Source organism: Carcharodon carcharias, chromosome 30, assembly GCF_017639515.1.
Source record: "Carcharodon carcharias isolate sCarCar2 chromosome 30, sCarCar2.pri, whole genome shotgun sequence".
Classification (NCBI taxonomy): domain Eukaryota; kingdom Metazoa; phylum Chordata; class Chondrichthyes; order Lamniformes; family Lamnidae; genus Carcharodon; species Carcharodon carcharias.
In genome coordinates, this window is record NC_054496.1 from 35,677,715 (window position 1) to 35,692,762 (window position 15,048).

At 46.0% G+C, this 15,048-nt stretch overlaps 1 protein-coding gene across 1 annotated transcript; it reads left to right on the top strand.

The window, feature by feature from the left end:
* The first annotated feature begins 1,254 nt into the window (after positions 1-1,254).
* LOC121271249 (zona pellucida sperm-binding protein 3-like) lies at positions 1,255-2,826 on the top strand. The gene is made up of 7 exons (XM_041177072.1): positions 1,255-1,371; positions 1,460-1,563; positions 1,655-1,832; positions 1,919-2,045; positions 2,126-2,214; positions 2,301-2,422; positions 2,705-2,826. The coding sequence occupies exons 1-7, from the start codon at positions 1,256-1,258 to the stop codon at positions 2,824-2,826; spliced, it is 858 nt and encodes a 285-aa protein (XP_041033006.1). The 5' UTR covers position 1,255.
* Positions 2,827-15,048: the final 12,222 nt, after the last annotated feature.

A 15,048-nucleotide genomic window follows, 5' to 3' on the forward strand; every position in this document is an offset into this window, starting at 1 on the left:
TGAGGTTGCATTGCAGCCCATAATGAGGCCACCCGGCCCCTCAAGCCTGTTCCCCAATCATTAAGATCCTGACTGAACTTCTACACAACCACCATGTCCCTGTCCTCTTAACAAGCTCTTTGATTCATGTCCTCAAGATATGATAAATATCATAATATTGTGCTTTATTGTAATATTGGGGTTGGGATAATTTGTGTAGGGCTGAATTGGGGACAGCTGGTCTGGAGGCTTTGAGTCATCAAAAAGAATCGAGCTTTGAAATGCTAAATCCATAAACATGGCTGAAGTTTTAGAATGAGATGTGATGAAAATTTGCTTTTTCATATAAATTTGGACAGTTTGAATTTTGAAGAGATGGTGGGATGTTACACCCAGCTTTCAGAAGTGTTAATTTTTTTAAAAGTTTATTGATAAATTAATACTAAATTTTATTATGAAAAGTGAAGTTGCAACAAGATATGGGAACAATGGAATTTACCTGTAAAGGGGATGAGGCTGAGTCAGTGGTGAAGACATCCTAAGATCTTTCACAAATGTGAGAAGCCTCCAGCCTATGCATCAAGTTCCTGTCTAAAGGAACCAAGGATGTGTTAACTCATATTGAATTCTCCTGTCCAGGTGCTGTTGCTTTGCCTGGGTCTGTTCATATCTGTTTTACTGTTGCCTTAATGGAGGTGTCACTGGGAGCCAGATTAATCAGAAGATTTTGGGAGTTCTTATAGTAATTTGTAGACATATGTTTGTGCTTAATCTTTTCTTTTGTTCATGCTTACATTTTATCTAAGCCTCTTGAAGTTGTGGTAGTCCTGTTGTTACTGAATTCCAGGCACTGATCTCAAAATAAAATACAAATCGCAAAACTGAGCACATGATCAAGTTCCCCTCATGGATTTGATCCACCTGACTAGCATCATCTGCTACATCATAACATTCCCTTCATTCCCCAAAATAAATCCATCTGTCACAAATGTACTCGGTGACTGAGCATTCACAGCTCTCTGGGATAGAATGCCAGATTCACTACCTGCTGAATGAAGTAATTCCCTGTCACATTAATCTTAAGTGACCCCCTGACCTGAGATGCCTACCCATAATATTCAACTCTCCTCCGGCTGGGGGATGCAGCCTCTTCACACTGACTCTGTCAATCCCCCTCAGAATTGTTTCCAGGGGATGGGATGACTTCATTGTTAACCCCTGTATAGAACATTCTCATTTCAGATCAGTTCTTCATTCCTTAACCTGATTCTTTCAGATGACTGGAGATTTCCTCATCTACACCACCCACCTGAACCACACCCCAGAGTATCATGGATCTGTCATTGTGAGAACGAATGGAGCTGTCGTTCCCATTGAGTGTCGGTATTTTAGGTGAGAATCTTTAATCTCTTTGTCAATAAGATCTACAGCTGCTGGTGGTCTCTGAAGTTGTCCTGAAATGACTCCCCTGCCTTTCCAGGAAGGGCAATGTGAGCAGTGACCCCATCAAGCCCACCTGGATCCCATTCAGCTCCACCAAGTCTGGAGAAGGGCATCTGTCATTCTCTCTGTGCCTAATGAATGGTATGTGATGGGTGGATGGGGAGTGATTTCCTGTAGTCACTCACTAGGAGTTACAGCCACTGTCTCTTACCGTTGTCCTCTTGTACTTCAGGTGACTGGCTTACAGAGAGCACTTCGACTGTCTACTACCTGGGTGAGCTCATTCACATTGAGGCCTCTGTTTCAATGACCAACCACATGCCCCTGAAGCTCTACATTGACCACTGTGTAGCTACATTGAGCCCAGACAAGGACTCCACCCCGAGATACAGCATCATTGACCACAATGGGTAAGGAGCTCTCTGCTTTCTCCATCTGGTCCCATCTCAATGGCTTCACTTGATTCACTTCTTGTCCCTTTTTAATCTTTCTTCAGTTGCATCCTGGACAGCAAAGCTGAGGACTTCTTTTCAACCTATTTGTTGCCAAGAGATGAGTGGGAGCTGGACAAGCTCTGGTTTGACCTGGATGTGTTCCATTTCCTTGGAGATGACTGTTCCTTGGTAAGAGGAAGCTGATCATTGGGGTCTCCATGTTGGGAGGGAGTCACTGATTCATGACTTGTGTTGAATGTGTCCCTCAGATTTTCATCACCTGTCACCTGAAAGTTGCTCCAGTGGATCAGAGGGATTCCAGGAACAAAGCTTGTACTTTCCAGAAGGTGCAGAATGTGTAAGTTCCCCCTCTCTCTCCCTCAGGGATGTGTTGGGTGGGGATGTGATGCACAATCTGGTTGATGGGCTGTTTCTCTTGTTTAGCTGGACCCCATTGGAGGAATCAAGCATTGACATTTGTGCCTGTTGCCATGTGGGTAACTGTGGTGCCACAAGGGTGTTGTGGTTTGGTTCTAGAGGAAGTAGAGATCTTGTACCTGAAGCTGGTAGGACATTGATCCTCTAGATGTTGGAGGTCCCCCTTTCCCCTCTCTAACTGGAATGTTTGATGTTGCAGAGTGAAGCTGGATTGAAGTGGGAGGGTGAGGCCTCACTTGGACCCCTGCTCATTCTGGATACTGATGTGACCAAGCTGGCAACAGAGTCTCTGAATGAGGCTGAGCGAAGGATGCAGGAGAGGTCTCCAGGTGGTGAGTTGGCCGACTGCTGGTTTCCATTTTCCCCTCAGTGTTTCCTTCACTAACCATTGGTTTCTCATTGCTTTGTAGGTGTGGAGTCTGAGGTGGTCCTGATCGTGGCCCTGACTGTGATAGCTGTCTCAGTGATCTCTGCTTCATTGCTGGCCTTGTTCCTGTACAGGAAACACAAGCAAACTCGGGTCAACCAGTGATCAATAAAGCAGTGATTCCTTCTCCCTTGTTTCTGGGAGCTGATTTGTTTATGCATCCTCCATGTTAGTTAAATGCCTGCATGGGACTAATTGCTGGGTTTAGTCTATCCAAGCACAGAACTAGGCCTCCTGAATGATGGGTTTACTGAAGATAGAGAGAAGCAGTAACTAATTTTTTTGTGCTTCAGACCCCAGGCTTGGTATCTATAGCCACCCAGTGTGGGGGAGGGGGTGTGAGCAGGTCTGGCTCCTCCTTGTGGACCTGCTCCTGAGCCTGGCTGGTGTAGGTGTTTACTTGGGCTGCCTCATTCTCTTCCACGGTGATGTTCACCCCCTGGAGAGGGTACTCACTGTATTAGAATGTTTGAGGTTGGCTGTAATCAGTGGGTATGAATGGTTTAGTCTACACTGATCAAATTTACATCCTGTTTGCAATCATTTGTCTTTCATCTCTAACACCTGGTGAAATTGTCTAATTGACTGGTCAACCAGTTAACAAAGGCCTGTCTATTGTGGGGAATAGTGAATCTGCAGCTCAAACAGAATGTGATCTGAGAGACAGCATGGCTTTAAGTGGATGGGACTAAACTCTCCATTTTCACTGGAGCTCACTAATGAGGGTATTGTCCATGTGGACTTCCAGAGGGGATTCCATCTTTCTCAGACATGGAGGGAAAATGAAGTGATTGGGGACACGGAGAACATCATCTGACTGTCAGGAATTAACATGTGGTGGTTCCCAGGGATCTGATCTGGTGCCTGAACTTCATTTGTAATTTGTAGGGATATCCAAGTTTGCGGGTGGTAATATTCATGCAGACAGGAGCAAAAAGGATTGAGTGAGTGACCAAACGATTGTTCATGTTCTGTGATGGAGTGAGGTCATCCACCTTGAACAAAAACTAGAAAAATCATGCTGTTATCTGAAGGAACAAATCTGAGTCCAATACCTCACTTGTAAATGGTTAATTGGGGCTAATGGCATGTTGGCCTTTCTCAGATTTGATGCTTCAGTTTTCCAAACTCTGAGCACCCACACATCTGGATTTCTGAGGTTTGGACATCGAACAGCAAAGGAGCCATTGTGTTCTTAGTTTAGATGCTGATTGGCCAGAATAAAGATTGGGGCAAGGAGCAGTTTAACTCCTAGATAGAAAGTTGAGGCTGATCTGAGGTGTTTAAACTGTTGGGAGGAGTTGGTAGGGTAGGTTTGGGGAATAATTTCCCCTCTCTAGGGAATTGAGAACAACAAACCTGAACTGACATTGGAGCAGGGCTATTGAGTGAAATTGAAGGGGAGGGTGAGAGTACCTGAGGAGAGGAAAGTATTAATATTAGCTCATGTCAGACCAGGAAGAAAAATTGGGTGCTCAACAGTTTATTGGGAGTAAGGTTGAGGGTACATGAGCTGAGGTGTCGTGAACAAGATGAGGTTGGAGAGTGCCTGAGGGGAGATGGAGAAAGACATGAGTTTAGGGCTAGGATAGGGAAGATCCCGAGAGGAAGTTTGTCCTGATGGGTGAGGGGAAGGGAGGGAAATGGCAGAAGCAGCTGATCTGAATCTTTGTCACAAAGTCCATGAGCTGTTTGCTCTTGTTGTTGGTGATGGGAAAGGGGTTTACAAAGATGGTTTCAAGGAGAGAGGATGGAGGGTTCCTAACATTGCATCATGATCCTGAAATAGTGATGAGTTTTGGCGTAGGACAGCGGGACACTGCCTCATGTGGTCCAGCCAGTTCTGGTGGTGATCACTAAACCATTTATTCTCCGCGGGTGTTCAAGACTGAATCACTTTGACTTAAGCAGAGACGAAGGTCGGAGCAGGGAGAATGGTCTCCTGTGAGAGACCAATGGTTTCTTTGGGCACTGGGGGATCCAAGATGAAGTTGCATTATTAATTTTTCCAAGGATGTTGGTATTGCTGGCAAGGCCAGTATTAATTACCCCTCAGAAGGTGCTGGTGAGCTGCTGCACTCCATGGATATTCAGCTGCACCACACTGCTGAAAGGGAGGCAGTTCCAGGATTTTGACCCAGTGACAATGAAGGAACAGTGGTTATAGTTCCACAATAAGATGCTGTGTGGTTTGGAGGGGAACTTGCAGGTGGTGTTCCCATGTAGCTGCTGCCCCTCTAGATGGTAGAGGCTGTGGGTTTGGAAGTTGCTGTTGAAGGAGCCTTGAGTTAGCGCAGTGCATGTTGTAGATGGTACAAAGTTACCATTGAGCAGTGGTGGTGCCCCAAATTGGCCTAGCAAGCTACTCAGTAGCAGCAAGTAAAAGAAACTGGATGTATCCAGCATTCACCTAGGCACTGGAAGCAACAACGACAAATCCTGTCCTCCTTACAAATGTCTGGTGCCTTGAGCCAAAATTGGGAGAGCTGTCTCACAGAAACCTCGAGCAGTCGCCTGACATCGTCATACGTGTGAATCGTTGCCGTCCCTGGGGATGTCCTGTTCCACTGGCAGGGCAGGCCCACCAGAGGTGGCAGCACAGTGGTGTACAGGAGGGAGGGAGTTTCTATGGGAATTCTCAACATTGAGTCTGGACCCCAGGAAGTCTCATGGCATCAGGTCAAACATGGACAATGAACCCTCCTGCTGATTACCACCTACTGCCCCCACCTCAGCTCATGAATCAACATTCCTCCTCCATGTTGAACACCACATGGAAGAAGCACTGAGGGCGAGAAGGGTACAAATGTACTCTGGGTGGGGGACTTAAATGTTCATCACAGCTGCTGAGTCCTCAAGGACATAACTGCGAGACTGGGTCTGCAGCAGGTGGTGAGGGAGAAACCTACCTGACCTTGTCTTCACCAATCTACATGTTGCAGATGCCTCTGTCCATGACAGTGTTGGTGTGACAAAAACTGGGCATCTATGAGGCACTGTGGGCCATCAGCAGCAGCACAATTGTGTTCAGCCACAATCAGTAACCTTGTAGACCAGCATATTCCCCACTCTACCATTACCATCAAGCTGGGGTACCAACCCTGGTTCAATAAATAGTGCAGGAGGGCATGCCAGGAGCAGCACGAAGCAAAGCTAAAAATGAGGTGTCAACCTGGTGAAGTGACATCACAAGATAACTTGAATGCAAAACAGTGGAAGCAGCAGCAATAGACAGAGCTACAAGCAATGGATCAGATCTAAGCCCTGCCACATCCAGTTGTGGATGGTTGTAGACAATTAAACAATTCACTGGAGAAGGGGACTTCTCAACAATCCCCATGCACAATGATAGGGGAGCCCAGCACATCAGTGCAAAAAGACAAGGCTGAAGCATTAGCATCAATCTTCAGCCAGAAGGGCCGAGTGGATGATCCATCTCCGCCTCCTCCTGAGGTCTCCAGCGTCACAGATGCCAGTCTTCAGCCAATTTGATTCACTCCACATAGAACCATAGGAAAGTTACAGCACAGAAGGAGGCCATTCGGTCCATCTTGTCCATGTCAGCCCGAGGACACCCAGGTGCCCTTTCCAATCCCACCTTCCTGCACCTGGCCCATAGCCCTGCTGCTTACAGCACTTAAGATGCAGATCCAGGTCCTTTTTAAAAGAGTTTAGAGTTTCTGCCTCTACCAGCACCTTGGGCAGCGAATTCCAGACACTCACTACCCTCTGTGTAAAAAAGCTCTTCCTCATGACCCCCTATACCTTCTGCCACTTATCCTCTGGTTCGAGAATTCTCCACCATGGGAAACAATTTTACCCTGTCCACTCTATCTATTCCCCTCATCATTTTATACACCTCAATCAAGTCACCTCTCAGCCTTCTTTGTTCCAAGGAAAATAACCCCAACCTATCCAATCTCTCCTCGTAGCTACACTTTTCTAACCTTCTTGGCAACCTTCTTGTAAACATCCTCTGCACTCTCTCCAGGGCTATTACAGCTGTCCTGTAATGTGGTGACCAGAGCTGCACACAATACTCCAGTTGCGGCCCCACCAGTGTTTTATACAATTCCAACATTATATCCTTACTTTTATATTCTATACCTCTGCCAATGTAGGAGAACATTCCATATGCCTTCCTTACAACCTTATCTACATGATATCAAGAAATGGCTGAAGGCCCTGGATCTGCATCTGCGCTGGCCCTTACAATATTCCAGCAATAGTACTGAAGGCTTGTGCTCCAGAACTTGCCGTTCCCCTGTTCAAGCTGTTCCAGTGTGGCTACAACACTGGCATCACCCAGCAAAGTGGAAAATTGCCCAGATGTGACCTGTCCACACAAAAAGCAGGACAAATCCAACCCAGCCAATTCCTGCCCCATCAGTCAACTCTCAATCATCAGCAAAAGTGATGGAAGGGGTTGTCACAAGTGCTGCTTGATAGCACTGTTAATGCTCACTAACACTCAGATTGGGTTCTGCCAGGGACACTCAGCTCCAGACCTCATTACAGCCTTGGTCCTCAGGGCAGTGTCCAAACCCCAACCATCTTCAGCTGCTTCATCAAAGACCTTCCCTTCATCATAAGCTCAAAAATGGGGATGTTCACTGATGATTGCACAATATTCAGCATCATTCGGGACTCCTCAGATACTGAAGCAGCCCATGTCCAAATGCAGCAAAACCTGGACAATATCCAGGCTTGGGCTGACAAGTGGCAAGTAACATTCATGCCACATGAGTACCAAGCAATGAACATTTCCAACAAGACAGAATTTCCCCTTGACATTCAATGGCATTACCATCGCTGAATTCCCCACTATCAACATCCTGTGGGTTACCATTGACCAGAAACTGAACTGGACGAGCCACATAAATACTGTGGCTAAAAGGGCAGGTCAGAGGCTAGGAATCCTGCAGTGAGTATTTCACCACCTGACTCCCTTAAGCCTGCCCACCATCTACAAGGCACAAATCAGGAATGTGGTGGAATAATCTCCCCTTGCCTAGACGAGTACAGCTCCAACAACACTCGAGAAGCTCGACACCATCCAATGCAAATCAGCCCACTTGACTGGCAGCCCATCCACAATCATTCACGCCCTCCATCACCAATGCACAGTGCACAAGATGCTCTGCAGAAACTCACTGAGGCTCCTCCCACAGCACCTTCAAAATCCACGACCACTACCATCTAGAAATACAAGGGCAGCAATAAATGGGAACACCACCACCTGGAAGATCCCCTCCAAGCCACTCACTATCTGACTTGGAAATATATCCGTTCCTTCACTGTCACTGGGTCCAAATCCTGGAACTCCCTCCCTAACAGCAGTGTGGGTATACCTACACCACAGGGACTGCAGTGGTTCAAGAAGGCAGCTCACCACCACCTTCTCAAGGGCAAAGAGGGACAGGCCATAAACGCTGGCTGAGCCAGTGATGCCCAAACCTCATGAATGAACAAAGTATTTTGTATCAGTTTTCATGGTAGAAGACACGAACAACATCCCAATAATAGTGGAAGGTCAAGGGGCTACAGGGAGGAAGGCTCTTAAAACAACCCCTCTCATGCGAGAAAGAGTAATGGGAATACTAATGGGACTTAAAGCTGACAAGTCCCCTGGACCTGATGGCCTGTATTCTAGGGTCCGATAAGAAATGGCTGCAGAGAGAGTTTATGCATGGGCTGTCATCTTACAAAATTCCACAGGTTCTGGAGATGTAATGAAGTCAGGAGCTGAGAGTCCCTGGCAAAATCCATACTGGGCATGAGTGAGCAGGTTATTGCTAAGCACGTGCTGCTTGATAGCTGTTGATGACTCCTTCCATTGCTTTACTGGTGATCGAGAGTAGACTGATGAGGCGCTAAATTGGCAGGGTTGGATTGTCCTGCTTTTTGTGTACAGGACATACACGGCCAATTTTCCACATAGCCGGGTAGATGCCAGTGTTTAGCTGCACTGAAACAGCTTGGCTAGGGGCACGGAAAGGTCTGGAGCACAAGTCTTCAGTACTATTGCCAAAATATTGTCAGGGCCCAAAGACTTTGCAGTATCCGGTGCCTTCATCTGATTCTTGATTTTACGTGGAGTAAATCGAATTGGCTGGAGACGGGCATCTGTGATGCTGGGGACCTCCGGAGGAGGCTGAGATGGATCATCCACTCGGCACTTGTGGCTGAAAGTTATTGCAAATGCTTCAGCCTTATCTTTTGCACTGATGTGCTGGGCTCCCCCATCATTGAGGATCTGGATATTTGTGGAGCCGCCTCCTCCAGTGAGTTGTTTAATTGTCCACCACCATTCACGACTAGATGTGTCAGGACTGCAGAGCTTAGATCTGATCCATTGGTTGTGGGATTGCTTAGCTCTGTCTATCACTTGCTGCTAATGCAAGTAGTCCTGTGTTATAGTTTCACCAAGTTCACATCTCATTTTTAGGTATACCTGGTGTTGCTCCTGGCATGCCCTCCTGCACTCCTCATTGAACCAGGCTCGATCCCCTGGCTTGATGATGATGGTAAAGTGGAGGATATGCCGGGCCATGAGGTTACAGGTTCTGTCTGAGTACAATTCTGCAGCTTCTGATGGCTCACAGAGCCTCATGGAAGCCCACTCTTGATTTGTTAGATCTGTTTGAAATCTATCCCATTAAGCACAGTGGTAGCACCACACAACACGATGGAGGGTATCCTCAATGTGAAGGCAGGACTTGGTCTCCACAATGACTGTGCAGTGGTCACTCCTACCAATACTGTCATGGATAGATGCATCTGTGACAGGCAGGTTGGTGAGGATGAAGTCAATCATTTTATTTCCTGCTTATTGGTTCCCTCACCACCTGCTGCAGACCCAGTCTAGCAGCTATGTCATTTAGGACTCAGCCAGCTCTGTCAGCAGTTGTGCTACTGAGCCACTCTTGGTGATGGACATTGAAGTCCCCCACCCAGAGAACATTCTGCACCCTTGTCACCAGATTTTAGTTAGGAGGACATTGCAGTGTTGACAGGGCTGAGTTTGCCGTTGTCATTTCCGGTGCCTAGGGGAATGCTGGGTGTTCACCAGAATTAATTCATTTTCAAGTTGGCAAATGTTCACTAGATGAGTGTCACAGGGACCCCTGCCGAAATCTCAACTACTTACAATCCATAGGAGCGACTTGGATGAAGGGACCGAGTGTATTATTGACAAATTTGCATCCAATACAAGGATAGGTGGGAAAGCTAATTGCGAGGGGACACAGGTTGGGATTTTCCAGCACCACCTGTCACCTGGATCTTCCGGTCCCGCCAAAAGTTAATGGAACTTTGGCTGACCTGCCGCATCCCCTGTGATGGGCACTGCCACATGGGGCCGGAAAATCCCGGCAAAGGGATAGTGATGGGTTAAGGGAGTCGGCAAAGATTTCAGAGATGGTTAAAAATGTGGGGAAATGTGAGGTTATCCACTTTGGCAGGAAGAACAGAATAGCAGAATATTATTGAAATGCAGAGAGACTGCAGAATGCTGCAGTATGGAGGGAACTGGCTGTCCCTCATACATGAAACTCCAAAAGTTAGCATGCAAGTCCAGGCAGGAATTAGGAAGGCAAGTTGAATGCTGGACTTCATTACAAGGGGGACAGATGGTTAAAGTAGGGATGTCTTGTTACAATTGTACAGGGCATTGGTGAGACCACTCCGACAGCATCGCAGACAGATTTAGGCACCTTACTCAATGACAAATACACTTACATTGGAGCCAATTCAGAGAAGGTTCACCAGGTTGATCCCTGGGGTGAAGGGGATTGTTTATAAGAAAAGTTTGGGCAGATTGAGGGTATAAACATTGAAGTTTTGAAGAATGTGAACTGATTTCATTGAAACATGTAAGATACTGAGGAAGATTGACAGGGTAAATATTGAGCGGTTGTCCCCCCTGGCTGGGGAATCTTGAAACATGGGGGCACTGACACAGGATAAGGGGCCCATCATTTAGGACTGAAATATGGAGAAATTTCTTCACTGAGAGTTGTGAATCTGTGGAATTCTCTAGCCCAGAGGGGAAGTGGATGCTCCATCATTGAATATAATTAATGCTGAGAAAGAACAGATTTTGGATCTCAGGGAATCGGGGGATATGTGGAGTGAGAGCAGCAGAGAGCTCCCAGAATGAGAGCCGCTGAAACATAGGATTGAACCAAGGAGCTTCAGATCTTCAATCTAACACTGTCCCAAATGAGTTATTTCAGCAACCATTTTGCTGTGTTTTTCTACCATTCTTTTAGAGAAACTATACCCCCGCCTGCTGGAATTCTCCCTCCTGCTCATTCCTCATTTCATGGCACTGCAACCTGACCAGGTTTCATTTCTCCTCTCTTCCACCCAATCATACACCTTCCCTTTTCTTCATTTTATCACCCTCCCCTCGCCTAAAGCCCATCACATTTCAAACTTTTCCCACTCCTCCTCAAAACTTATCCACCTGAAACTGCAACTCTCTTTCTCTCTACACACCCTGAATGGTCTTGACAAGAGGGACTTAGAAAGGAAGTTTCCTCTTGTGGTTGAGTCCAGAACTAGGGGTCACTGTTTTAAAATGAGGGGTCACCCTTATCAGACAGAGATGAGCAGAGTTGTGGAACTTTGGAACCCTGCCTCAGAAAGTGGTGGAAGTGGGGTGATTGAATATTTTTAAGAAAGATTCTTCTCAGGCAACAGAATCAAAGATTATCAGCGGTAGGTGGGAATGTGGAAGTCAAAACACAAACAGATCAGCCCTGATGTTATTGAACGGCAGAGCAGACTCGAGGGGCTCAATGGCCTACATCTGCTCTTATTTCGTATGTTCATAAGTCAGCAATGGAAAAGAAAGCTAGACAGCACATGAACATCAGGAATAGTGTTGTAAATGATGAAGATGAACAATGTCTACACTACTGGCTCAGTATGGTGTACCCAATGTCCTGCCTCATTGGACGAACAATGGAAGAAGTCAGGGGAATTTTGCACCACAGAGACAAAGACACTTTTATACATCCCGAGGCATCCCACTCAAACCAGACCCAAATCTTGTGTCCAGTTCCGGTTGCTAAGAAACAACAGAAAGATTCAGCTGCTGGAGACGGTAACAGAGAAAAGAAACCAGTTACCAGATCAGTGGAACTTGGACCGAACACCAAGGTTGGCACAAAAAACGAACCCAGCTGGCGGCTGTGAAGAAGAAGGCGAGAGGGAGGTGAAGGGTGAACTGAGGAGGCAAGGGTCACAGTGTCAGGAGAAGGTGGTCACTCAGTGGGATCGGAGGTCAAAATCCAGTGTATAGACCATCCACTCTCTTTCTCTCCTCAAACTCTTCCACTAAGTATTAGATCCGGAGCAGCATTCATAGAAACCTTGAGAACAAGTCACTTGTCATCATAACCAGGATTTGCCATTTGATGATTGTCCAGACTGCCATTGACACTCACTCCTTAAGAAATGCACACTTAACCCGTTCACACTCTCTCAGCAGCTGCTGCCCAAACTCTAGATTTTTCTCCAATCTTGGAAGATATTGTTGTCTCTCAGCTATGCTGTCACCCCTCCACTGATCCTTATTTGAAATCCTCTAATCTATCTCCCGCCCTGTCTCTCACAGCACCGGACCCCAATCATCAAAGTCACAGAGAACAGCTAGTGTGACAGCAACAGTTACTGACATCAGAAGCTGGATGTGTGAGAACTTTCTCCAAACCGTCCTCGGTTAAATTAAAGACAGCCTGTTTGTCTCCTGCCAGGACTCGTGTTTCTGATTTTGACTCATCAGCCTCTCTGCCTGCCGGGCCTGAATGCTCGGAATTACACACCTCCTTAAAGCAGAGCTCTGTTTCCTGTTGTGTATCCACAGTTACTTTTAATAATGAAATGTGTCCATCTGCAGGGACGACTGGATCAGCTAAGTGAGGAAAACCGAAAGCTGAAGACAATGTCCAGTGATTTCCACTGGCCTGACATTGTGTGCTTCTTAACCTGGTTGTAGTTTCATTTGAGGGATCATCATCCCAAATGGCTGCTGTAAGCAGGGAGCTTGTATTAATATTACACTCTGCCCCTATTCCTTTTATTCTGAGTCTTGTCCATCTCTTCAGGTGTCCTCAGTCTTTACACTTTGGAGTGCATGTGGTACAATGGAGTATGTTAGACTCAGTCCCATAAAGGGTTAACTGTAATGGTCTGTGATGTCAGACAAGGAAGTGACTTTCTCATGTGATGTGAGACTCTGGGACAATCTAAAGTTAAAGGAAAGCAAGTATGGTCAGAAGTTTGTAAAAATGTTCTCCATAATCTGTAAATATGTGAAAATAAATGTTAGCGTGTTTATAGCTAGCAGTCTTCAGAAATCATTGAAACTGCTCCAAACCAACAGCACAATCATATAGTGCACAGTTTGTCTTTGACGATGTGGAACGAAAGCATGGTCTTTGTAACAAGCTGAACATTCCCGGTAATGTCGGAATGGCTGGTTAACGTACACTGTGCAGCTGAACGTTCGCTTGGCCTAAATAGCCAAGTGGTTATGGTACTGGGTTTGTAACCCTAAGATCAAGAGTTCAAATCTCACAATGGCAAACTATGAAACAATGTAACTTCATCTGAAACAGATGGAAACAGGTTTACTCAAAAGAGTATCAAGAGTTCAAATCTCACAATGGCAAACTATGTAATGTCAGACCGGCAGGTTAATGCACACTGTGCAGCAGTACGTTCCCTGTTATGTCAGACTGGCTGGTTAATACACACTGTGTAGCTGAACATTCCCTGTAATGTCAGACCGGCTGGTTAATGTACACTGTGTAGCTGAACATTCCCTGTAATGTCAGACTCGCTGGTTGATGCACACTGTGCAGCTGTACGTTCCCTGTAATGTCAGACCGGCTGGTTAATGCACAATGTGCAGCTGAACATTCCCTGTAATGTCAGACCGGCTGGTTAATGTATACTGTGTAGCTGAACATTCCCTGTAATGTCAGAAGGGCTGGTTAATGTACACTGTGTAGCTGAACATTCCCTGTAATGTCAGACTCGCTGGTTGATGCACACTGTGCAGCTGTACGTTCCCTGTAATGTCAGACCGGCTGGTTAATGTACAATGTGCAGCTGAACATTCCCTGTAATGTCAGACTCGCTGGTTAATGTACACTGTGCAGCTGTACGTTCCCTGTAATGTCAGACTGGCTGGTTAATGTACACTGTGCAGCTGTACGTTCCCTGTAATGTCAGACCGGCTGGTTAATGTACAATGTGCAGCTGAACATTCCCTGTAATGTCAGACTCGCTGGTTAATGTGCAGCTCTACGTTCCCTGTAATGTCAGACTGGCTGGTTAATGTACAATGTGCAGCTGAACATTCCCTGTAATGTCAGACTGGCTGGTTAATGTACACTGTGCAGCTGTATGTTCCCTGTAATGTCAGACTGGCTGGTTAATGTACACTGTGCAGCTGTACATTCCCTGTAATGTCAGACTGGCTGGTTAATGTACACCATATAGCTGTACGTTCCCTGTAATGTCAGACTGGCTGGTTAATGTGCACTGTCTAGATGCACGTTCCCTGTAATGTCAGACTGGCTGGTTAAAGTACACTGTGTAGCTGAACATTCCCTGTAATGTCAGACTGGCTGGTTAATGTACACTGTGTAGCTGTACGTTCCCTGTAATGTCGGACTGGCTGGTTAATGTACACTGTGCAGCTGTACGTTCCTTGTAATGTCAGACTGGCCTGGTTAATACACACTGTGCAGCTGAACATTCCCTGTAATGTCAGACTGGCTGGTTAATGTACACTGTGCAGCTGAACATTCCCTGTAATGTCAGACTGGATGGTTAATGTACACTGTGCAGCTGAACAAATAATTTCTTTGGAGGAGGGTTTAAGTTTTTAAAGGATCTTTAATAAATTTAGACTTGATTGAATTTAGTTGGATGCTGCCTAATTACTGGATCCCAAATGACTCCTTTAAACTGATTTAGTTCAGCAGAGATATAACCATCAGGCGAAGACTCAGACACTGAATTAGCAAATAATATCAAATTTCATTGAACAAAGCAAAATAAAACAACAATACATTTATCAGTTAACTAAAGACTTATTAATAAACTTACTTAATGAACGTAGGCTTTTCATCTGATGAATGAAGAATGGAATCGATCGGATTGTTGCTGTTTTTCCCCATGACCCACACACGGTTCATTGGTGAGATCAGCAAATGTTTGTTGTTGGAGACAGACAAGCAGTTGGTGTCACCAATGAAACCTGGTCAGACACAGCTAAATACAACCACGTGGCAGAGAGATTGGTTA

Coding starts and splice junctions, on each gene's coding strand:
- LOC121271249 (XM_041177072.1), top strand. CDS start 1,256: ATGACTGGAGATTTCCTCATCTACACCACCCACCTGAACCACACCCCA. Junction 2,046..2,125: donor TTGGAGATGACTGTTCCTTG/GTAAGAGGAAGC, acceptor TGTGTCCCTCAG/ATTTTCATCACCTGTCACCT. Junction 2,215..2,300: donor TTCCAGAAGGTGCAGAATGT/GTAAGTTCCCCC, acceptor TCTCTTGTTTAG/CTGGACCCCATTGGAGGAAT.